The 23,615-nt window shown below is 41.3% G+C and overlaps 1 protein-coding gene across 23 annotated transcripts in view; it reads left to right on the top strand.

The window, feature by feature from the left end:
- The window catches only part of LOC146766868 (uncharacterized), a 29,012-nt gene extending 5,967 nt beyond the window's left edge, over window positions 1-23,045 (top strand). For 10 of the 23 annotated variants that reach the window (XR_014956486.1, XR_014956477.1, XR_014956480.1 and 7 more), the window contains 3 exons: window positions 13,973-14,136; window positions 15,518-15,833; window positions 17,120-23,045. Coding sequence is in view for 4 of the 23 variants with exons in the window: in XM_085584133.1 (XP_085440259.1) it covers window positions 17,120-17,267; window positions 19,177-19,272 (244 nt within the window). In the remaining 19 variants the exon portion in view is untranslated. Of the gene's footprint in view, window positions 1-1,517; window positions 10,130-13,972; window positions 14,137-15,517; window positions 15,834-17,119 lie in introns of those variants that run through there. The other 13 variants (XM_085584133.1, XM_085584132.1, XR_014956483.1 and 10 more) reach the window with 10 other exon arrangements.
- Window positions 23,046-23,615: the final 570 nt, after the last annotated feature.

Below are 23,615 nucleotides of genomic sequence, written 5' to 3'. Positions count from 1 at the left end.
TTAACTTAAGATTTTGTTGGTTTGTTTGCTTTTTTTTATTATTGCTCATTGGTAGGTAGTATCTCTGGAAAAGACAAACAAAGGCATTTACCTTGAGCCCTCATGGGTTTTGCCATCTCTCCCAGGCTTTTGTAGTTGAACAAACAGTTGAAAAATAGCTTTGGTTTTAAAAAGGAAATTTGCTAAACAATTGGTTGCTGACGTTGATTACTGAGTTCTGAAAAATAAGATAACTGATTGCAATACTATTGTGTTAGCAGCCCAGGTAATAAGCAGTATAAGCCCTGCTCTATACAAGACACACAGAAAAGTTACCAAGAAGATATTCTCCTGAGTGAATGTTTTATCTTTTAAAGAAAATTATGGGAAAAAGCTTCCATAGAGTCATCAGAGTAGACACAACAGACTCTTCAGCACCGTTAAGTTCCATTATGTAAATCCACAGTGATGTAAGCCAGACACTGTCAAGTTTGATGCGCCCCAAATTTGACCTAATTAGCCATTTGGTTGTTACTTTTTTCAAAGCTTGTGCAAGTGGGCTCAGTTCAGGATATAGATGCTAATTGAACACATAACCTACAGGTGCTAAAGAATCCTTGCAAAAGAAGGCCTATCCTATTAGGAATGCAAGTCAAGGCCCAGGGTCATCGGCTCGGATGGTGGGGATGGGAAAAGAAATCCCATCTACATCTCTCTTCACATGGCCATGTTATTTTCAGGAGTGAAATTCAAATTCAGGGTAAACCAATGCAATCTAACAGAGATTTGCCAACTGAAGCCACTCAGGCTTCAGGGATGGAACATTGCTTCAAGCTTTTAGAAAGCTGAGAGTTTATGAGGCAAAGCCTGAAGTGGTTTACCCTACCCCCAGTATCAAACACACCCCTGTGCAAGTCAGAGCTGAAATTTCCTCTTGTTCTTTGACCCACCATGGGATCTGTAGGTGCCTCCACTCTGCCACATGACTTGGCCATGCCTTTCACCTATCCCATCTCTATCCACGTGCCCCAGCCTGAGATCATCACCTTTACACCCATGTCCTCTTCCCACCCATTTGCCAAGCAGGAGTGCAGTAACCTTTTGTCATGACTACACCTTGGCCCAGATGCTGCAATGTAAACACTCTCTCTCCTCTGCTGTTTCCCTGCAATGCCCAAACCAAAATGAAATGAGATAAAAAAGAGCTGCACAGCCTCTGAGTTTCCTGGCTTTTATCTTTTTATACCAAAGCCTTTGTGTTAATTTTGCATAGCTATTTTTACATGAGGAATAATATCCTGAATTACTGCTATCACGTGCACTTCAGAATCCCACCTCACCATCCTCAAGTCATCTGGCAACCTGATAGTGTTTCCTGCTCCTTCCCTCACATCAGCGCTGCAGAGAGCTTTGCTAAAAGTTTCACATCTGAAAAAGCAGATGATTTGGCAACACCTTCCTATAGATTTTTTTTTTTCCTTAAAGAAGTGTGCCTGTCTTTGAGTAAACTTTTCTTTCCAACTGTTCTTTTTTGTCAGCTTGCCAGCTCAACTTCTAGTATTGTTCTGCAGAGATTGCTGTAAGGAAAAATGAAAGAGAAGAGAAAGGTAGAGAACTGGGGGAAAGGGAAAAGGGGTTCAAAGGGCATTTAAAGCCTGGGGAGCCTAGCATGGAAAGAGAGATAGGCTTAGGAAACAGGGAATAAAATGGTGGAATGAGAGATAAAACAAAAACATAAAGGATAAGGGATTAGAGAGATAAGGAGTTCAAGAGATGAAATGTGAATAAAGGAAAACAAGAAAAATAAGGATGAAAGGAAAGAAGTGACAGGAGTAAGACATGTAAACAATTAACTAGGAAAATATTCTGTTTATTTTAGTGAAAGAAAATTATAGTATCTTTATTATTCTCTGGTTTACTAGTTCAGAGGAATTTTTCAAGCTAAGAGCTGACACTTGGGTAGTATTACTGAACAATGATAAATATAAGCCTTCCAGTTGTTGAATTAACCCATTCTGAATTTATTTAATTAATATGACATTCAGACAGTTAAAATTTGGATGAGAAAAGCAATAAAAAATATTAACCACTGCAATAGAAAATGCAGATCTGGAAGAACACTTCCCAATATTTGCAGTTAAATCTAGCAGCTCATTGATAATCACTCCAGAGCAGAGTGGCATGCTGAAGATTAATGGGAGAGAGATGAAGAGAGCAAAAATATTTAAAATCAGTGCTGGGTTCAATATTCAGCATTGCCCACTGACCAGGACAAAATTGCTCAAGATCACCATTTTTCTGTGAAAGTATTTCTCAAAACTTTTCCCCCGTAAAGATATTCATCATAAAGTGTTATCAGGTCTCAGTTTCTGCCTGAGCTGTTCATACAGGTCACATAATGTGGTGGAACCCAGATAATATTGCTTGTTTTCCCTGGTTGTCTGAGCACATATCATCAGGAAGCTGAAATTTTGTCAAAACCACACTGCTTTTTAGGGTATTTTTCATAGAAAGACTATGTATACCTACAAGTCTAAAGTAATCATCAAAATGCCCTAACACAAAACCCCACAGTTTTTGTGCTTGACTCTAGAAGTCACCAAACATCTAAGTAACTTAAGCCATCATCCCTCCCTTTCCACTACCCCTGAACTTGCATAATATAGTTCAGATCTATAAAGGAAGATACTCCTTGAGGTCAGTTACTTGACATATAAAATTTTTTCCTGCCCATGTAGCTCCAAAGGCTTCTGAGCAGGTCTCAGGCTGCTGTGAAGGTTTCTGAAGACACAGTCAAGGTGTTACACATCCCTTTTCCTCACACTTGATAGGACAATCTCCCAACAAGATTTCTTCCCCCAGAGCATCTACAGAGACGAGAAAATGAAGTCTCTAATGTTTGCCAGTCCCAATACTGGAGCCATCCAGGCCTATTAATTCTGTCTGAAGGAGAGGAATCTTAGGATTTAAAGGTCTATTTCAGTACAAATCATGAGTTAGTCAATGGGAAACTGGATTTACTTGAAAGCAAAAAAACCACATTAAAGCAACACTAAAACAACCTTGTTCCAACCCTGTGAACCAAAACTGAGCAGTTTAAAGTACCTAAGAGCCATAGGAGACAGTTGTGTATTTACAGAAGGACTTACGTCCTCTCCTGAAGTATTTGAAGTATTGCAATGAGAAACCACCAGTAACAAACAGCAATTTAACTATCCTAAATTACATTGTGTAAAGTCTCAGCTTGCCAAATGCCTGAATGAAAAAGATGTGGAAGATGGGCTCTCCTTCATTCTAATTCAACCCATATTCTGGAAGTATCTGTTAAAAATAGGACATTTTCTATTCCCTAATAATAATAATTTTCCATAGACAGCTGTTGATGTGCCCATAAGTTCACAATAGCTCTTTTTGCAGTGGATTGTAATAACAACTTCTTCAACTCTGTCTTTGAATTCAGAGCTGTACAAGCTATTCACAGCGAGCACTTTAATCAGTGAATTTCAGCTTTTATTCTGACTTTGGTTTGTTATAAATGCTACACGCAGACATTTGATATAAATAAACTTTGCCCCAGTGATTTGTTCACAACATGTTTTCACAGCAGAGTTTCAATATCCATCATTACCATTGCAGAACTGCTCACCTTGGCTGACCAGGGTTGTTTGTTCTGGGAAAGAAGCAGTCACCAAGAGGAAATTCATGTCATGGGGCCATAATGGTCCGATGGATAAGGTGTGCTCAGTTTAAGTCAGGAGGAGCAAGATCACAAGACTAAAGAGGTTTTTAGGACTATTTTAATATTTCCGTTCCTGTTCCCTTGACTCAGACCTTGCTTGTAACATCGCTATGAGAACAAAGAGGCCACTTGAATGTTATAGGCTGAGGTCAAATTGAAAATTAATGATCTCTTATCACATTCAGACAAAGCTCCAGCTGCAAAGGGTGGGGTTGGGTGCTTTTCTGGTTTATTTAATAGCCACTGAATCAGGGCTGTGAACAGGGCTTGCCTAGTTAGAGCTGCAAAAGATGAGCTCACATGCCATTTTCTGAGTCCCTCTGCCATGCCCTCACCAGAGCCTGGCCTGGCAATCCTTTACATGGCTGCTGTCTTCCAGGACAGCAAACGGAGTGCAAGTTTAATATCTTAATGAAACAAATGTCAGGCATTTGTTTTATATGAATAAAACATCTTTGGCATAAACCACAGTGAAAAACAAATTCCAAAAAGGTTGTAAATCAGAATTCAGCTTTCAGGGCGCTAAAATGTGTGTGTGAAAAATTATGCTGAAGAGCCAGCTCTATCTAAACTAAATCGTTTGGCAATGCCCTGTCAGCGCGGGAGAAAATGGATGTAATGTGCACATATGCACAAGGAGTGACTCAGAATGATGTACAAGTGTTACTGTATCTACTCCAAAAGAAATACCTGGAAGTCAGGAAATACGGCTCCACGGTTCAGCAGATTTGTCTGAGGATAGATGTTCTGGTTTTGAAACTCTGGTCTTTCCCCAGAGTGCTGTAAAGATGTCTCATGCAAACAAATACAGTCTGGGTCAACCGATATCTCTGGGACTATTGCACAAAGTATAGTTTTATTTGGTATTTATGGGAGAAGAGTTTCAGGAGAAAAACGTGCCTGCTGGCAGCTTAAGGACAAAACAATAGATTGATATCTGTAGGTCCTGGAGCAAGACCTGTAGCCTAAACACATGCACATTAATCTGTGTGTATGTCCAGGCATTTCCTTAAGTAGTCACGACAGTTTAATTGCCTATGAATATTCATATAAATGAGTTTTGTTTGGAAGAAGGGCAGCAATCTCGAATACTTGTACCAATCTCTATTCAAGCGGAGAAATCATCTGAAGTCTCCGGTTTCCTGTTTATAAGAGTTTGGGCTGCCCAGACAAAACACAGCAGCAGGAACAATAGCACAGGGCTTGGATGACTCTTACAGCACCTCTGAGACCGGATTGTCTCAGCTAAAGGTAACATCACTCCAGTTTACAATCCCAGAGCTGGAGCTGGAAACCTCGGGATGACCTGGTGTGTGTTTGTAAAGTCAGTGCTCCAATACAAAGTGAAATGGCACCAGAGAGACAGAATGGTTTGGGTTGGAAGGCACCCTTAAAGGGCATCTAGTCCAACCCCTGCCGTGGGCAGGGACATCTAGGGACATCTAGGTTGCTCCAGGTTTCTCAAAACCCAATCCAAATTGTCCTTGAACACTTCTAAGTTTCCACAATTTCTCTGGGCAACCAGTGCCAAGGCCTCACCTTATTCATATCCAAGAATTTCTTCTTAATATCTAGTCTGAATCTACTCTCCTTTGTCTGTCACTACAGACCCTACCAAAACATCTGATCCAATCTTTTTTGTAATCCCCCTTCAAACACTGAAAGGCCCCACCCTTGCCCACCATTACCCTACTCTATTTTAGTTTTTATAGACACAAACTGAAACACAACCTCGGGGCACCTACTGTTGGGCTGTTGGTCCTCAAGAGGGTTTGCTGGAATAGTGTGCCCTCTGGAATCCTTCCAGGAGGGAAGAACATATTTTTCCAAAGACAGTGTTGGGCCTTTGTGTTCATTTGCTGGAAAGAAGTCCGCCTCTGTCAGGTAGAGTGATTGAGGTTTCTTGGAAAACACTGATGAGGAGGCTTGTGCTGAGAAGACAGAGAAATGATGGAGGACCTTGCCAGAATAGCAGATCAGATAAAACTCTCTTGGTCACCATGGTGAGGAGGGAATTCAGCTCAAACAGAGCAGCAGACTGTCTCCCGCTCACTAGGCTGTGATGCTCGGGTTCATCCCACTGAAGGGCATCTGTGAGACAGAGCTGAGCACCACTCAGGAGCTATTACGTAGTAGGTTGCAGTGCTGGCAAATGTTTTCAATTTTTTTCTCAAGTGCCATTTATATCTGACTTTCCCATGTTCTTCCCTGCTGCTACCCCAATGTAAACAGCGCGGGGTCGTACAGGAACCACTCTCCCTCTTTCCAAAATGGTAATGCTGGGGATCTGAGGATGACTAATCTCTCCTGTTTACAGTCTGCTAGCTGTTTGAATCCTAACATAACTTAGATGACAGGGTTTGGGAGACTGGAGAATTACATGTTGCCAAGCTACTAAGGAAAATCTAAAATGAAAAAAAATAGACTTTTCATGAAGTGTCTGGTAATCTCCCTCATTCCCTGAAGCATCACAGGCTGTAGTTCACATATCCTGCTCTTCCCTCTATGTTTAAGAAACACCTGATATATTCACCTTACCCATCTGGGACCTGGGACCAGTTTCCAAGATGCCTACAGGAAGATGAAGAAGAGGAAGGAAGCAGAGATAGTGACTAGATCATGCCCTGGACTCACTAACCTTAAAACAGCTGTGTTGGTATAGGAAATTTCCTGTAGAAATTCCCAGCTCAGGTATCTAGTCCCTTCTCCACACCTGTATCATCTGTATATAAGTGTATCATCCTCATACATATATTTATATTTATATATCTATATATATATATCTAAAACCCAGCTGCATGTTCACTAACTGCCTTCAAAGATGTCCAGTGAGGCCTTAAATTATCTCTTTAAAAATCCTATTGCAGTTACATACCACTTATTTTAGCCTGCATTTAAGCCCATTAAATAAATCAGAGAAGATACACAATTCCACAAGCCCTTTTAATCACAAGAAAGATACAGGCAGAAAATGGTCGTCTGCTTATAAACCCAAGCTGAAAAAGTTATATCAGAAATGAGGTGTAAATTTTTAAGATTGCACATAATTCAGCTGTTAGAACAATTTAACATTTGGATACTGCACATGGGATGTGGGATAATTTTTGTCACTTGAAGTCTTCAAAATTGGAAAACTTCCTAGAAGATATGTTCCAAGTCAACCGCAAGTGACTGAGCTGCAGACTCAATAACTCAAAATTGAGGTGGATTGTGTGAATGTCTGTATTCCACCCCACACAGGATGGCAGGCTGGAGAACTGTGATGGCCTCAGAATCTATGAAAACATTTTGTCTTTTCTGCTTGGTGTTTCAAAAGGAACTGTCACAGCTCAATCGATTAATAAAAGATGAAAAAGGTGCAGCAAATAAAACTGCAGTCAGTTAAAGGCTGAAGGTAGAAACTGGATATACCCTACAAAAGGTGAAGTGAATTATAGCAATTAAATAGAATGATCCTGATCAATTGAATAATGAATCACATTCCAAAGCTGATAAAATTTTTATTTGAGATTCAACACATGAAGTAAAAGAATTCAAATAGCTATGGAAGAACATAAATACCCAATTTGAAAATATATTCAGCCAAGCAGCTGTCATAGTAACCTTTGCAAATAAAAGTGTTATAGAGGAACTTTACCGGGGAATACGACACTAAGTGGTGTATTACTTCAGAAATCTGGCACTATTACTCATCTTAAACGGGAAAGATTTGACAAGAATGGGAAAATTCAGCTGTGCCAGCCTAGCAGGTGTGTGGGAAAGAACGTTTTCAAAGTAAAGCCCACGGTGCACTTCAATGTTGTGCCCTTTTGGGGCTCACTGGAATGAGTTTTATCTAATGGCATCTATTTTGTACCAGCCAGTGACTTAGCAAGTGATCTTTTGACTCATTTTTGGAAAAAATTACATGTGGCTGTTTATGGAAGTTGTTAGTGGAACAAGATCTTTCCTAGACTATACTTGTCATGGATATTTTTTTTTTTTTTTTTTGCATAGTAAACTAAGGAGTGTTTTGTGAATGGTGCATAATATATTACTGAGTAATATAGAAACATGGTCACATCATTTTCATAGAACTGCAGAATACCAGAAGGGTTTGGGTTGGAAGGGACCATTAAGGGTCATCTTGTTCCAACCCTCCTGCCACGGGCAGGGACACCTTCACTGTCCCAGGCTGCTCCAAGGCCCATCCAGCCTGGCCTTGGACACTTCCAGGGATCCAGGGGCAGCCACAGCTTCTCTGGGCAATCTGTGCCAGGGCTTCCCCAGGAACAATTCCTTCCCAATATCCCACCTAACCCTGTCCTCTGGGTAAGCCATTGCCTCTTGTTCTGTCATTCCATGCCCTTGTTCACAGTCCCTGTGCAGCTCCCTTGGAGCCCCTTTAGGAACTTGAAAAGGAAGAATATGTAGAGGATATACAGAGAATTTAAGCTGAAAAGCAACTTTAGCTACACTGTCATATTTAAAAGCTAAACCAGGCCTTGTCTTGTCTCCATCTGTGCATGGGAATGAAAAGGCAGAAAAATCTGCCTCTTTCTAGGAAACTATTCCAACTTCTGCCTGTGGTATTGTTATCAGAAAATGGAAAGCTTGTGGCAGTAGGAACCAAGGAGCTACTGACTGCAAAGGTTTGGGCCCCTGTCACAAAACTGTTCCAACAGGTACTGTTGGGCAGATCTGATAATCAGAGATGCTTCTGAAATTAATAAACATCACTTCATCTGGATACCTTCTCTCAAAGGTGAGAAAAGACAACGGGTTTCCCTAAGCACCCTTCTGTGGCAAGAAGAAGATTTTGCAAAACATGAGTTTACATCCAAAATCAGCAAATGTGTTCAGGGGAAAGGAGAATTATGTTTCTAATGAAAAGTACCATGATAAGACATTTAAATAGGAAATAAATACCTACATATTGTCTTTTGGTACACCCAATGGAAGAGTATCCTCTCTGGATGTTGGTCCTGCTGTCCCCATCCCATTTTGACCTTTGCACTGCCTTATTGCTTGTTGTGAAAATTGCTGGAGCTTCACGAATGTATTCATGCAGGTCCATCTCCTGTTTCTAACAGAAAATCCTGATAAGTTTGGTAAGATGACTGGCAGTTACTTCCAAAATATTTTTTCTCCATATCTGGTTTTAATACTGAAAATACATGTTAACTTTTAACTGAAATGAAATCTAGGCCTTTAGCTAATTACAGGGTTAGAGCTTCACTAGTACCTGACCTCTCATCCTACACCACTTGGTCTTGTTCTTACTAGCACTGATTTTGCCTTATTTTATGCTGTGGCCTAGAGATTTTTTATGCCATAAAAATCTCAACTTCTCAAACTTGTCAGGGCTGACTTTTATGCTGGCGTAAGGTACAGCTCCTTTTCCTCTTTTTTACAATCTGCCATAAGAGGCAAATATTGATCAATAACTTCTCCCAGAGAATTTTTAGTACAGTTTTATTACACTTTGGTCAGTTGATAAAAATAACCACATTTCACTGCTTTGGTAACCTGAACATCTTAACATCAACCATCATCACACCTGGATAATGGGCAATTAGTTTTTAAATATGGTCTGACTCATTCTTTCTCTTATGATATCCATTAACCTCTGGCAGAGAAATTCTTCCCAGATCTTCAATGCTGTTTCTGGCTCTTTTAAGGTTGGGTCATTTTTTTTTTTTTTAATTTTCCCTTCCTTATGCATAATATCCTGCATATTCTAGCACATGTGAGTGAAGATTTGTCATTTTAAAAGGATTTCTTGCTTTAAACTTACTATTTCTTGAAACATAACCTCGTCTTTAGTCCAGCACTGGCCGTAGAAAAAGCAGCCAGGTTGGAAGGAAATTAACAGAGAAGTTAGAAGTAATTAAAATTCAGAGTTGGCTGGACACTTGTGGAAAGTGCAGTGACTACCTGTGCCCACATATGCAGCACATTTGTCTAAGTTACTGGTGTGTGAAAAGCAAGGAACGGAACGAAAGCTCCTCTTGCTGCCATAACTACAGCAGATGCTGCTTGATGCCTGCTGAAATTCAGAAATATGCTCTCATCCTTTTACAACAGCCTTGTGCCTACCTCTTGTGCTCTTGTTTCAGACCTCTGACCTTGCCTTTCTTCTGGCATCCTGCAACAAACAAATCCATGGACAAGTAGGTGAGCCTGTAAGACTCCAAGTTATTTATGAGAGAAGATACTGGAGAAGAATCTGCTCAGAGATGTTCCATTCTTGGCACTTTAAAATTTTCTATTTCTGCCTGATTTTAATTAATAGCTTTGTGTTTAAGATGAAATGTGTTCAATTTGTGCACAGTGTCACACTACAAGATCAGTTATATACATAGCAATACAATTATTATTCTCTGCTGACAAATGTACCGTGATATTGATAAAAAAGCAATAACTTCAATGTACATGTCAAAATCTGTCCCGATAGCTTATTACAGATTGGTAGATGAACATAAATATCTAATGTTCAGCCTGTAGTGTTCATTTGCACCATGGCAGATGAAGGTATGGGCTGAAGATTTAATTTCAAACACAATACAAGACTCTGATACTCACTGAGCCTAAGGTATGTCTTTGCAAGTATTCATGGAAGTATGGGTGACTATTTCCCCAGCCCAGGACCAGGCTGCAGGGAACTGCTGATGTTCAGCTGTTTAAACCTCTTTAAGAGTCCCTGAGACCTTCTGGTTCTGGTGGAAATCCACCAGCTTATCCATAATCACCTTTCCATGTTTCCAAGAAGGGAGCATGGCTCTGCAAGCTGCCTGGGGTGGGCTGGCCTGCAGAGAGCCAAGGCAGGAGCAGAGCCCAGTGCAGGCTTTCCCAGGGCAGGAGTGGGTTGTGGGCTGGACTTTTATGAAAACAACCTCTATCACATTGACACGTTTGCTTATTTTTATGTCTCTTTTTGAAAGGAAAGGGAAATGGGGAGCACGGCCTCAGATAGGTCCCGCTTCCTCCTTCATTCATCAGCTTTCTTGCCCACATTTAGAAATCCAAGGAAGCCAGTTATGAGCTAGCTATTTTGGAGACATACCAGATTAAAATAAACCTGTTCCTATGGCTGTGAAGTTGGTGAGGATGCTGAGAGGGACAGAGATGAAGTATTGACAGAGGTGGCGGTGAGTCCGAGAAGCCACAGCATTCCGCATGTGCTGCACCATAAGCTTGGATATCCCATTAATGGCCAGGTAGAGTCAAACCTCCTCTTCCTTCTCACAGGGACATGACCACAAGGGCCCCTGCTTGAGGATTTGTGTGGCAGAAGGGGGTTTCCCACCCTTCTCAGGAGAGGACACAAAAATATGTTTGTTTTGCTTCCCAGTGCCTTGTACCTCTGCTTTGTGCAGAGGAAATGAAAGGCATAGTCAGTGATGGTAGTGGTGATTTATTCTGGTGCTGAGGCTTTTTTTTAAGGTCATCAGCTGCATGATCTCTTCACACAGTGCTTACCGTTGATTACAACTTTTTAGTGTTTTCCTGTTGGCCCTTTTTTCTTTCTTCACTTTTTCTATCCGTTCAGCTACATTTTCCCAATGAAAAATAGCCACTGTGAAGAGTTTGCTTGCTTTCTTGTTGTAGAGACCCACTAAAACCAGTACCAGCATCAGCTTCCTTAGGAGGACATGGATGAACCTCATCCATATTCATCTGAGTGAAAAAATTTCTACCTTTCCATTCACATGTGGCAGAGGAACAACAGAGAGGTCAGTATTTCATCTTCAAATAGCATTTTGTATTTCAGCTGACTTCATGATCAAGTCTGTACACAGAAGAAGTTTGTTTCACTAATAAGCTATTTTCTGTGTAATAGTACAAGCCTAATTTCTCAAAAAAACAAGATTTAATTGTGAAAAGGACCATAAAGTTATCTTGCACCAACATAATCATCATTTTTTGCAATCTCACAAAGCAAGAAGGTTCAATTACATCTGTTCAACAGTGAAAGTCCTGACAGTCCAAAAAGTCCTGAAAGTCCAAATTTCCAACATCTATCATATGATGTGCAGGTTAATGGAAACTACTGTGCCACGTTAAAGCAGAGATATAAAGGATTTGGCGATATGTAAATGGAAAAATATTGTGACATTTTTTATGAGCAATATCGTCACCTAATTCACATTTTTAAAACAGCTACTACACCCCAGTTACTTTTATTTTTTCTCCTCATTCAGCTGTACCTCAAGTAAAATGTCTCATTTTAAATGTATTGACTGGACACACTGGAAGCATTTTGGGCTAGAACCCCATCCTTCACCCTTTGTGACTCACCTGCCCTATATTTGCATCCTTTATTTTCTCAGATAAAAAAAAAAATAAAGTCATTACATACACTGCAGACCAACTCACTGCTAATTGTAGTCTCTGAAGAAAATTAAGATGCTGTAATACCCCATTAGAGTCTCTACAATTTGTATTAGGCACCAGGATATGTTTTCCTAATTAATACTTCCTTTAGTGTCCAGATTAAAAATAGCTGTTAAGGGCTCTGGGTAGATGATACAGCAGTATGAAATAGCATCACACCTGTCTCCCTCTTGCAGCTTCCCAAGTGTAAGTAGGAGTCAGAATTTCCCTCCTCATTAAATAAAAACACTGATGGATAGGACATCACTTGGCATCTCCAAAGTGCTATACCTAAGACATACCATCTGCTAAGAAGTTGCAAAAACATAGCCTGAGAAAAGTGGGACATCAAGGTGGAGCTTAATTTTCTTTAGTCAATTTTCCGTCTATCCTGAACTTGAGCGGGGATGGTGCCGGCACGGCTCGCGATGCCTGTAACTACAGCAGGGGAGCAGGGCTGGGAATGCAGCATCAGGAACAGGGAAATTCCAGGGGAAACAGGGAAGCTGCTCCCCAGAGGGACACGTTTTTAGTAGCCAGGAAGATATTACTTTTGAAGGTAGCAGGAGTGACAGCTTAGGGCTCCTCTGTCCTGGGGAGTGCTCTCAGCACTGAATTACAAAGTTCCTTTTCTTTCCTTTCCCCTTGTCACAGGAGTTATTTTAGCAGTGCTGCAAAGTGCACAGAGCCTGACTTGGAGCTCAGCCTCTGCTCTGAGGGCTGTGGGCGCTTGCTGCAGCAGGAGATTGAAGCTTCAGACTAAGGTGACCATAAATCCCAGATGTCCTACTTGTGGGAGAAGTAGGACAGAGACACATGAGCAGACACCAACACCCTTCCTTTCTGTGCATCACTAGATCCAGACCTGGGTTTCAGGCTGAAAAAAAAAAAAAATCCTGAGAAATCAAAGAGAATAAAAAAAGATTACTTTCCAGCTGCATTTGCAATGGCATTTTTTGGGCACTCTTCTTCAGCATTCTGAGCACTGTGAGTCTCAGTCAGGTCCCTGAGAGCTGGAGACAGAAATATGGGAACATTCCCATCTGCTCGCAGACAGCCTCAGTCTTTCAGACATCCAGCAGCCCAGCTGGAGACACTGCTCTGCTCAGGTTGCCAAACAAACAGACAATTGGATAAAATCTGGGGGCAGAAAGAAATGGCTCCATTTGGAGTAATAAGGTCATCCTGGTTCAGCAGCATGATTTCCTGCAGCAGCAGGTCTGGCAGCAGCAGCCACCCCACACAGCTCCAGGCAGTGCTACCTGTGCCCTTCTGAAGGCCACCCATCTTCCCTCTTATAGAGTTACTCAAATAAAAGTCTTCTGGCATAACATTCCTACCTCTCCCCTTAACATGTCTGCTCTGAAAAAGCACCCCTGATGTGCTGCTGGTTATAGCACAGACACAATGCACAATAGATCATCCCCTGGACTCTTCAGAAATTAAAGAGTAATAGCTTTAGACTGAAAAAAGTGGGTTTAGAATAGATATTAGGGAGAAATTCTTGCCTGTGAAGGTGGTGAGACACTGGAAGAAGTTGCCCAAAGAAGCTGTGGCTGCCCCTGGATCCCTGGAAGTGTCCAAGGCCAGGTTGGAAGAGGCTTGGAGCAGCCTGGGATTGTGGAAGGTGTCCCTGCCCATGGCAGGGGTGGAATGAGATGAGCTTTAAGGATCCCTTCCAACCTAAGCCATTCTGTGATTCTGTTATTTGCTTTAGATGAGGAGATGGAGCTTTACACACACAAGTGAGGGTTTTGGCTCTGTGCTCCTCCCACAGGTCATCCTCCTGCTCCCAAACAGTAATTTGACAGCCACGTACCATGACTTCAGTAACACAGAAAACAGCACTGCATTTCCTCAAGCAGTTTAACACTGTTTAATTGTGCTAATTTAACCCAGGTGGTCTCTGCAGCAGCTTTTGCCTTAGGCCTGAAGAGAAGCAGGGAGGGGAAAGCAGTGAATTTGCTACATTTGTGCATAGCAAGAGCTCAGAAACCCCAGTCGAGATGTGAAGAAACACAGTGTAGCATTTGCGTGCTTCATAACAGCTCCTGCAGCATCAGGTAAGGGAAAGCATCCTCCTCTCCATGGTGATGCCAGTCAGAGCACTGGGGAGCACCCAAGGTGCTGATGGAGGAGATAAAAAGTCCTGTAGAGGCTGGGGTGGGAAACAAAGCAGACAGAGTCTGTGAAGATCATGTTCAGAGCATGTCTTTGGATAACAGGATGTGTTTTCCAGGCAATGTAAATATCAGACAATTTGTAACAGTGATTTATTGCCTTTGTTGTAAAAAAAAAAAAAAAAAAAAAAAAAAATTGCCCATTAGCAGGCTGCCCCTATTCACCTGAACTAAAGAAAAGGTGTGCCAGGGAGGTTTCCACCTGCCCAGGACAAGGCACTGATCTCCAACAGCTGAAAGAAGGGAAGTTTTGCTTACCATACTAGAATGGGTAGGATCAGGGTCACTGTGGGGTGGCTAAAGGCTTGCCAGCGGTGGTCACTGTCTCCTAATGATATTGGAAGAGGCTTTTTAATCTTGCCATCCTTTCTCTGTGAGCAGAAGAATTTGGTGGTGTCAGGTGTAAGTGTAAAGCTGGAGGGAAACCACACACCAGGGCTGAGCCCTTCCTTCCCCATCCTCAGGTCTCAGGGGCACGTGGACTGTGTGAGATGGGAAGCTCTTAGATTGCTCCTTCCTCTTTTCTTTTCAAGGCTGAATAATTGACTTATGAAGCGCAGCATTTAAGCACAGACATAGCCAATAGTCCAGGTTTCAACACAGGAAGAAGATGGGAACTCTTGGTAGAGCTCCATTTCTCGCATCTGGAAAGTCATAGGAGACACAGAGTGCAAGAAAACATGCAAACATCATTAGTGGGGAAAAATAATTTCCATTTTGCTAACCCAGATTCCATAGGTGATGGAGGGTTTTTTAAAGCCTAACTATCCCTTTAAGAATGGCTAGAAACACCCGTCAGAGACTTATAATGAAATAACATTATTTATCAGTATTAAATATAGATAAACAAAAATGAGAAACAGACTTAATTGAAACCCTCTGTGAAATCTGGCTAATCAGTTTTCATTTCCAGGAGGCTTTAACTTATGTTATTTAATTTATTATTTATCTGCTCTATTTTGATTTTGCTTTTCAGCCACAGCGCTGGGCTTTGGGCTCTTTAGAAACGTGTGGTGAGAGGCTGGAAGTATCACCCTGACTTCAATCAGTCCAATCCTTCACCCATGTCTGATTCTTGTTAAGGCTTTGATAAACTTAATGATCACACAAGGGTTCCCCTAACTTCACTGCTGACACCAATCTTGAGCCCATGCACACTGCAACATATTTTCTTGACCACCAGACTGATGTTCATTTTGGATCCAGTTTTACCTCCATCCCATGCAAACACGATGCCATTTCACTTTATTTCTTTAATTTATAGGCACCAAAGTTGCTGAATCAGGAAACTGAGGTTATAGCTGTTGAAGAAGCGAATCCCACATCGTGACAAACTGCTTCTTCGGCAGATTTTCTCTTGTTCCTCATTCTGAGTCATTGTAACACGTTTTAAAGGCCAGAGTTACATATGAAGCTCTTGATGGTGAGAGCTGAGCCCTTTCTTGTGGTTTCTGGAGGCAGACAACCCCCGGCCTGTGTCTCTACTGGTTGCCAGTAGCAAACGAGGTTTAATTCACATCGCGGTACTTCCTGTGTCACTGGAGCGTGTGACATTGCCCACCAGAACTGAGAGTGAAGCGGTAAAATATGACTGTGTTAATTGAATTCTAATTAGCCTGACAGTGCTACTCATCTCTGCTGAAGTGTAGCTCGCTGGGATTCCACCACTTCATGGAGAGGAAGGGGAAAATTCGGTGGAAGAAGTAAAATTACAGGATCGGGAGGGTTTGTGGGGGGACAAATTCTTGGACCTGGGTAGAACAAATTAATTTTTTTGTGGTTAACTCTGGTAGCAATTGGCCCTGTGCATCCCAAAAAAATCAAAACTTCAAATATCTGTGGCATTCTGGGTGGTGGCTGGGGGAAGGAGAGCATCATTATCTCTTTAAGATGCATTTCTGGACCTATCTATTTGGACATACATTTTCTGCATCCCCAAAAATCACTATCTGCAGTGGTATGCACAAATTTAGCTTCACAACATAACTTGAAGATAAGGAAATCAGTTGATACCCCTTTTACAGACTGGGGTAATTAAATGATTTGTCCAGAGTCAATATGGAAAATCCCAGCAGAAGCAGAGAGGAGCCATGGGTCTGCAGTGCTCCTCTCCAGCTCAACACAAAAACCTTACAACACTTAAGGAATTATTAAAATGTTAAATGAGTTGCAATGAAAGATTCTGTCCGGAGCTGGAGCCATCATTTGGATTATTGACTCAGTTCTTTGAAAAATACACAACTGCGGCAGTATTACGACTGCAATTACAGCCAATGGAGAATTCTCAAATGAAGGGCAAATCAAAAGGAAACCATCTATGTTTTATATTTCTGTGGTTGCTTCCATCTCAACAGTGATAGAGAGCATGCCTGTGCATACATATCTCAGACATATGTTGATTTTTGTGCTTGTCAGCGAGCTGGGCTCTGGGGGAATTCTCCTGCAGGGGTTAGTTACACTGAGATAGAGTGAGAAATGGCAAACAGCTCATGGGCTTTAAGAGCTTCTATTTCTCCTTGAGATGGGAGAGGAGTGCCTGCCCTTATCCTCTTCCACCCACCCTCATCCTCCTTTCACACCCAGAATTTCCATCCTTTTCCTCCTCAGGAGCACTCAGGAACAAATTGTTCAGGATGGAGGGAGGTGGGCACAGATGTGACCACCTGCTGCATGTGCCTTTCTTCTCATGGGCTTTTAAAAAGGCACTTCATATTTTAAAGAGGAGGAGGAAAAGCCACTGGCCTTTGGTGTTGCTGAGCACTGACACAGCTGGAGCTGGCCGGGGGTGGCGGGGTGTTATTTTTTACAGGTTGGCAACCAGACGCTCATTGCAATGATATACTTTTTTTTTTTCCCTCCCTTCCAGAGATCGCCTGAGTGTAGATGTGCCAACACGGGTTCTGGTTTTACCACAGCTAATTCTCTTATTTCAAAGAGCGGAAATATCCTCGGACAAATCTGCTTTGTCAAGGTTGAAAACGTTCCACACCACAGATGGTGACCATAAGGTGCAAGTGAGTTTTCAGCTGAACTGGTGACACCCTACCCATTTGCTTCACTGCTGAAGATTTTAAAACTAGTTTTTGTTATGAGAAGCTGAGCGAGATGCTTCTCTCCAAATGTCTCTTCCTCCTGTTAGCTCCTCACTTCCATATTCATGGCACTCCTGCTGCTACTAGCACTGCCATGCGTAGCACCTACTGCAAATTGTCCAGTTCCTGTTGTTAGGATGGCAGTTCCCTTTGGTTTTTGAAAAATTCATTAAACGCGGGAGTGGAAGGGGCAGCACAGTCCTGTTATGGTCCAGCACCCTATTGTAGGAGATATTTTTCCCCCAGGTGTGTTCCTGCAGGACGGCTTGCTGGGGCTGTAACCAGATGAGTACCCCTACTTTTATGCAAAGGCAATGGGTTCTATTTAGATGATCAGATGTGTTGCAGCACAAAAAAAAAACCCCACCAAAATTCTGTGTGCAGGGATATTGTGGGGAGTTTCCCAGCAATGGCTTGGGGATTTTCAGGCCCTTCAAACACCGTGTGAGATTTTTCTTGTGGACTGAGAAGAGCCTTGGCGGGAATGACGATGCCAGTTTACAATAATTGGTACCATGCTTATATGATTCCTCTTAACTGAGGGGTTTTGTGTTAATATGAGAGAAACCTACCTGTGGTTGGCGGTCTTGGTTGTTGTATCTAATTTTTCCCCTTTGTAAATTCCCCGATTTCATTGTGATGCCTCTGTTACTATTTTGTTGTGCAGTCATTGGTCCTCACTTCTCTTTTGCCACTGACTAATTCCTCTCCCAAAGGAAAATAAAATTTAAAGGTGGAAGGAATAAAGGCTGGCTTGCTCCAGACACAACAATAAAAACGCAAGTCTAAAAGGAAACCTGATTCTGTCTCTGGCAAAGTGAAACAAAAAGTAAAAGCCAGTGGTGAGATTTTCTCTCCCCGGGAAGCTCACCTTCTTTTTTCCTTGCCTTTCTTTAACTAGCTGATTTCAGGAGAAGTTTGCTAGCAGAGGAGCAGCAGGCCAGGGACATAAATTACTTTGACTTCATAAGGAAGTGGTGTTAAGTATTAAATGTGCTTTGGGGCAGCTCCTGTAATTCCTCACCCTCCTCACTTGTGCTACATCTTTTTCAGGTGAAAAGCTCTGTATACCTCATGTCACCATAATTCATGTTTATTCCCTAACTCATTTTGGGGTTAAATTCAATGTAAGCAAATGCACAATCCCCAGACTGGACCTGCCACATGGCTCCCACAAGGAGAAGTGCAGAGGGTCCTCCTCAGTCTCCTGACTGTCATCAATGCATCAGAGCAATCTCTTCTCTGACCTCTCTCCTTCCTGTTTCCCTGCTGTGCCTCCAGGCCTTGCACCCCTTTTCCTGCACTGCTCCATCTCCCTTTGGCTTCTCTGCCAGGGTGGTGTTCCCATCCCACCACATCACTGTCCATCTGCCTCCTTTCCTACCACTTTCTATCACAGTTTCAACCCTGCTCCTTTCTGTCTCCTATGACATCCCCTGTGTTTGTTGCAATGAGCATAATCTGCTCCTCTTCTCATTCAAGACCTACCATGGCATTGCCTTCTTTACCTTTCATTTTCATTCATCTATTGCTTTTATAATGAGTTTCCAATCTCTTTATTCAAACTTTCTCATTCTGCTCCTCAATGGGTTGGGCTCTATGATCTTAAAGATCTCTTTGACTTGGTTATTCTGTGAATCTGTGATTCAAATCAATCCTTTATTGGTGCTTGCAGAAGGGTTGACACTAATTTGGTCATACTTCTCACACTGACCCATTTGTCCTCTTATTTTCTTTCATGTGTCACTTGCCCTGGTTTTATCTGGTGTTCAGCTTTATCACAGCGTCTTAACACGTGCCTGGGGTTTTCATATGAGTTTTGCCGTTACAGAAGGAGCATGACATGGAAATAAAAACCACCAGATGTTCAGAAGAAGCTCACAATACTGAAGGCTGGGACACATCTTTCTTATATTGGCTTCAGTGAGAGCAACATTGAAGCCAGCACGATTTTTCTCCCCAGTGCTGCTGTACATTATCACAGCCCCACTTGAGCCTTCTGCCTGTCAAATGCTTGTTCTTGCCAGATCAACAGCAAATTTTTAGCTCTTTTGGGGCCCACCTTCTTCAAGCTCATTGACATGATCTGGTTAGTGAAAAGAAGCAATGTGGTCTCTGCACATACTCAAAATAACCATATTAATATAAACTCTGAAAGTATTGTAAATAGGTGCTTCCGCTGCTTCAGGAGACATGCAAGTTATTTGCCATCCCTTATAAGGTGTGTAATTTAAATATTTTAAGCCCTGAAATAAATTACTGATAATAAAATTCAACACTGTAATACTTCTTTGAATATTTTAAATCAGATATAAATTGTTCAATGAAGTTGATCTAGTCTTAGCATACTTTTCAAGAGATTTAATAGTGCATGATTTAAATGTATGATACCCTTCTGGTATATTGTATGGCAGATTACATCGCTTTAAATAGTTCTGGTTGGGATGAAGGTTTCATAGCTCAGGGTTTCTGTAGTTTGACAGACACATCTGCTGGTCCAGCAATAGTTTCTGTGCAGTGCCTGATGATCCTAACGTGAGGGAAGCTTAATTCCTATACTGCAATTGTCAGCTGGCATAGTAGTGCACATTAAGCACGTTCTTCCAACGTATATTTGTGACCAGTTTGAAGATGCTTTTTACATGGGGGAAGAATTAAATCTATATCCAATATATGTTACTAAAAACAATGTTAGTGCCATCTTTTGGGCAAGATTTTAAAGCACATAAGTCAAGAAATTTGATGGTCTAATTCCACTGTAAACATTCTTAAGACCATTTCCACAGCTCATGCTTTCCAAGGGAATATGCTGAAGACAAATGAAAAAAGCTTTACAGTGCTTCTGCTGTGATGTTATTTTGGGTTGCAGAGCAGTCAGACAGTATTGGAAAGTAGGACTTTTTAATAGTGTGTGGTGGTGTCACTACTTCCAACTTCTGACTCATCAGTAACTATTGCATATTTCTCAAGTGGAGGATTTTTTCCAGTAACTTACTGTTCTGAATGAGTTTATAGTGAAAAGCTGAGCCAATGTTAACTCCGAGTAAAACAACAGCTTTGATAGCATCTACATTCATTCAGTTTTTCTTTTTCCTTCACATATTCTTCAGCCCATCAGGAACTTATCGCTCATACTATTGGTTCTTTTGAGAACCGAGCAGGCCACACATCCCAAATGGCTGTAAAATAGAGCTAGAGCTTTGGCTGATAATATGAAAAACTGGGGATATCCCACTATTTATTTTTCTTAGGAAGAATTTCTTTACTCAGAGGGTGCTGAGGTGCTCATAGGGGTTGTCCAGAGAAGTTATGGGTGCCCCATCCCTAGAAATGTTCTAGGTCAGGTTGGACAGGGCTTAGAGTCTACTGGTCTGGTGGATGATGGCTTCCAACACAACCCATTCTAAGATTCTATGAATTTCTAGAGTTGGTCTTAGACAATGGACTCTCTTAGGAAAAACAGGACTGGACCACTAAACCCAAAACTGATGGCTATCTATTCCCTTAATCTCTTACTGTCTAAAAATTACACCATATGCTTCATACCAACACACAGAAATTTATTATGGGTATAAGGACAAGAAGTAAATTTTCAGCTAAGGTTCACCTAAGATCTTATAGCTGTTTTGGATTTTATTTTATTGGCTTTGATTAATGTACATATATTTTATGTCTCTGCAGCTCAGAATTCAAACAAACAGCTCATTCTGTTTATTTAAGAGATTGCATCATCACACATCTGACAAATGCAGTTGCTGCATTTACAGCAGCATCGCACAGAGTGCATTTATTTGAACTTTCTCCCATGTACATGGGATCACACATTCAGATAAACACAGCTGTGTTTATTTCAGGCTGCACAACTCCAGATTGTGGATGAATGTCTACAGCCAGTGGACTCCACATACACTGTACAGGATTTGCAAATTCTTATATCTGCATTATTTGTCATTTAAACATCTGAAGGCTCGCATCTTATTTAGAGCTGGTAGGAAGGGAGACTTTCATCATGTGCTCCAGTAATATTTGCTGAGTAGTTTATTGGGTAAATATATTCAATGATTTGTATTATGAGTTAATATCCACAAACCCATTTGTCTGGACACCTACGCACTAACGTCTTCATTTGTGTCTTGAACTTATAAACCATTGACTGCGGTGCTGAGTTGCTCACCAAGGCTTTGGTTTTGCTTTTACTGTTCAGGCAAGTAATATTGCTCATGTGGACTGAAGTCAGTTGTTTAATGACTTCTCTGTTTGCAGATTCTGGCCTAAAGACATTTCTTTATTTGCAACATGAATGAGCAAATCTATTCTTAACAGGGGAAAGAAAAGAGCAGCATTGTAGGGACACAGCAGTGGTTGGGGCTGTGACATTTTGCAGTTGCCACTGTGGTAATTAAAGCCCCAGTAATTCAAAGTCTTGAAATCAGACATTGAGTAATCCCCTGGTGTTACTCATGTGCTCGAGTTGAGCTTAGGTGTAATTTTTTGCATTCTTTTGTAAGAATGCTGGAAAAAGCACATCTGACCCAAGAACAGCATCTTACCTTCAAACTCTCCTGCATCAAAACATGAGGCACTTCACCAATAGCTGTGAATGCTCAGGTTTTGAGTATAGAGCCAAAGTCCAACACAGGACTGAAATTGCAAAATATACCTACATACTAAGATATTTCCTCCCAAAATAGAAGAAAAAAAAAAGGTTGTATTAGCTAAGACCTGGCCTAGTGGGTAGCATCCCTTCCTTTGAGAGTGAGGGGTTCAATCTAGAGGATCTTTAAGGTCCCTTCAACCCAAGCCATCCTATGATTTCATGAAGACCTGCTTTCACACCAAAACATCAAATGCATTCAGAAAAAGAAAAAAAAGATCAGTCTATTTTCTCATCCTAAATCTGGCTTCTCTTTCAGTCCTAAATACCTTCAAATAGGGCTTCATAATAACTGCATTTCCTGTACTTTGACAGCTTGGAAAACACTGCCTTCATTGAAGAAGGAAACTCAAGAAAACTTCAAAGCTAAGCTGAAGACCAGGAGATGGCTGATGAATACTTACCACTGCAGGAATTCAACATGAGTCTTTTCTCCTACTCTTCCTGAAGCCAGAACAACAAAAATTAGTGAATTTTGATAATTCCTAGCCCCGTATAGTGTTGGTAGGATAGCAAAAGATCCACAGAAACCTAGATACCATGTAATGTAGAGCATGGACACCCACAGAAAGCACAGTGTGCCCTTTCCAGTTGGAAGTCAGAGAAACCTGGAAGGTTGCTCTGAATTTTGCAGTGTAATAAAGCAGAACCAGAGCTCAGCCATGCAAAGCCAGAGAAAAGCAAACCAGTGTGTCCTGCTGCTTGTATTTGCACTAAAGCTTGAGTTAATGAGTGGTGGAGAGCAGTGTTTGGCCCAATGGCAGAAGAGCCACATTCCAGCACGGAGATGTGATGGATCTGAGCTAATGGGATGTGGGTAACTCAGAACTGTCATAGTGTTAACAGTGGGGCAACACAGCAGCCAGCCCCCCCTGGTAAATATCCAGAATGCATGGCTCATTTATTATGATAATTCCAAACTGTTTGAAGTAAAGCAAGCTCTGATTTACCTTCCTAAACTGCTGTACACCTTTGTTCGAGTTTCTGGGTGTTCTCTGCCTTGAGCTGTATGTTAACATCTGGATAAAAATAAATGCAAACATGAATCTCATGTTCCATAGCTGCTGAATTTAAGAGGAATAGCATGATTTGGTAGCATTTAATATACACTTTGTGTCTGCTTTGCACAAGAATGAATGATTAGGATTCAGCCTAGCCAGGAATAGGGTCATTCATATATAATTTATTCTTCCATCAGTTATACTGAAACAACTCTAGCTGACCTGAAAATTCTTGTTTATGTGGTACAATGGTACAATGGATATCAGAATTCACCCCATATGAAGAATAAAGCAGGGCTGGATCCTTGGATAGAAGCTGTGGTAAATACTATATGATTTTATAAGTTGAGACAATACTTACAAACATGACTTCCCACTAACTTTAAATATCCTAATTTAAAGTTTGAGCAAATTCAGTAGTAAAATAATGCTTTGCCTCTTTGATGCTGAAGTAGAAAAATGATGTGGGTAGACACTATATTATAGCACTGTATATTCAAGAGCTGCAAATTTGATAAGGTAATCTGCTTCTTCTGTTACTCTTCACTTGGCAATTAGATTTAAGAAGCAGAATCCAGTTTCCTGATAAAATTCATTATGTAAAACCCATGAATA

Source organism: Lonchura striata, chromosome 7, assembly GCF_050655825.1.
Source record: "Lonchura striata isolate lonStrDom1 chromosome 7, ASM5065582v1, whole genome shotgun sequence".
NCBI lineage: Eukaryota > Metazoa > Chordata > Aves > Passeriformes > Estrildidae > Lonchura > Lonchura striata.
This window is presented reverse-complemented; position numbering and strand designations above follow the sequence as displayed.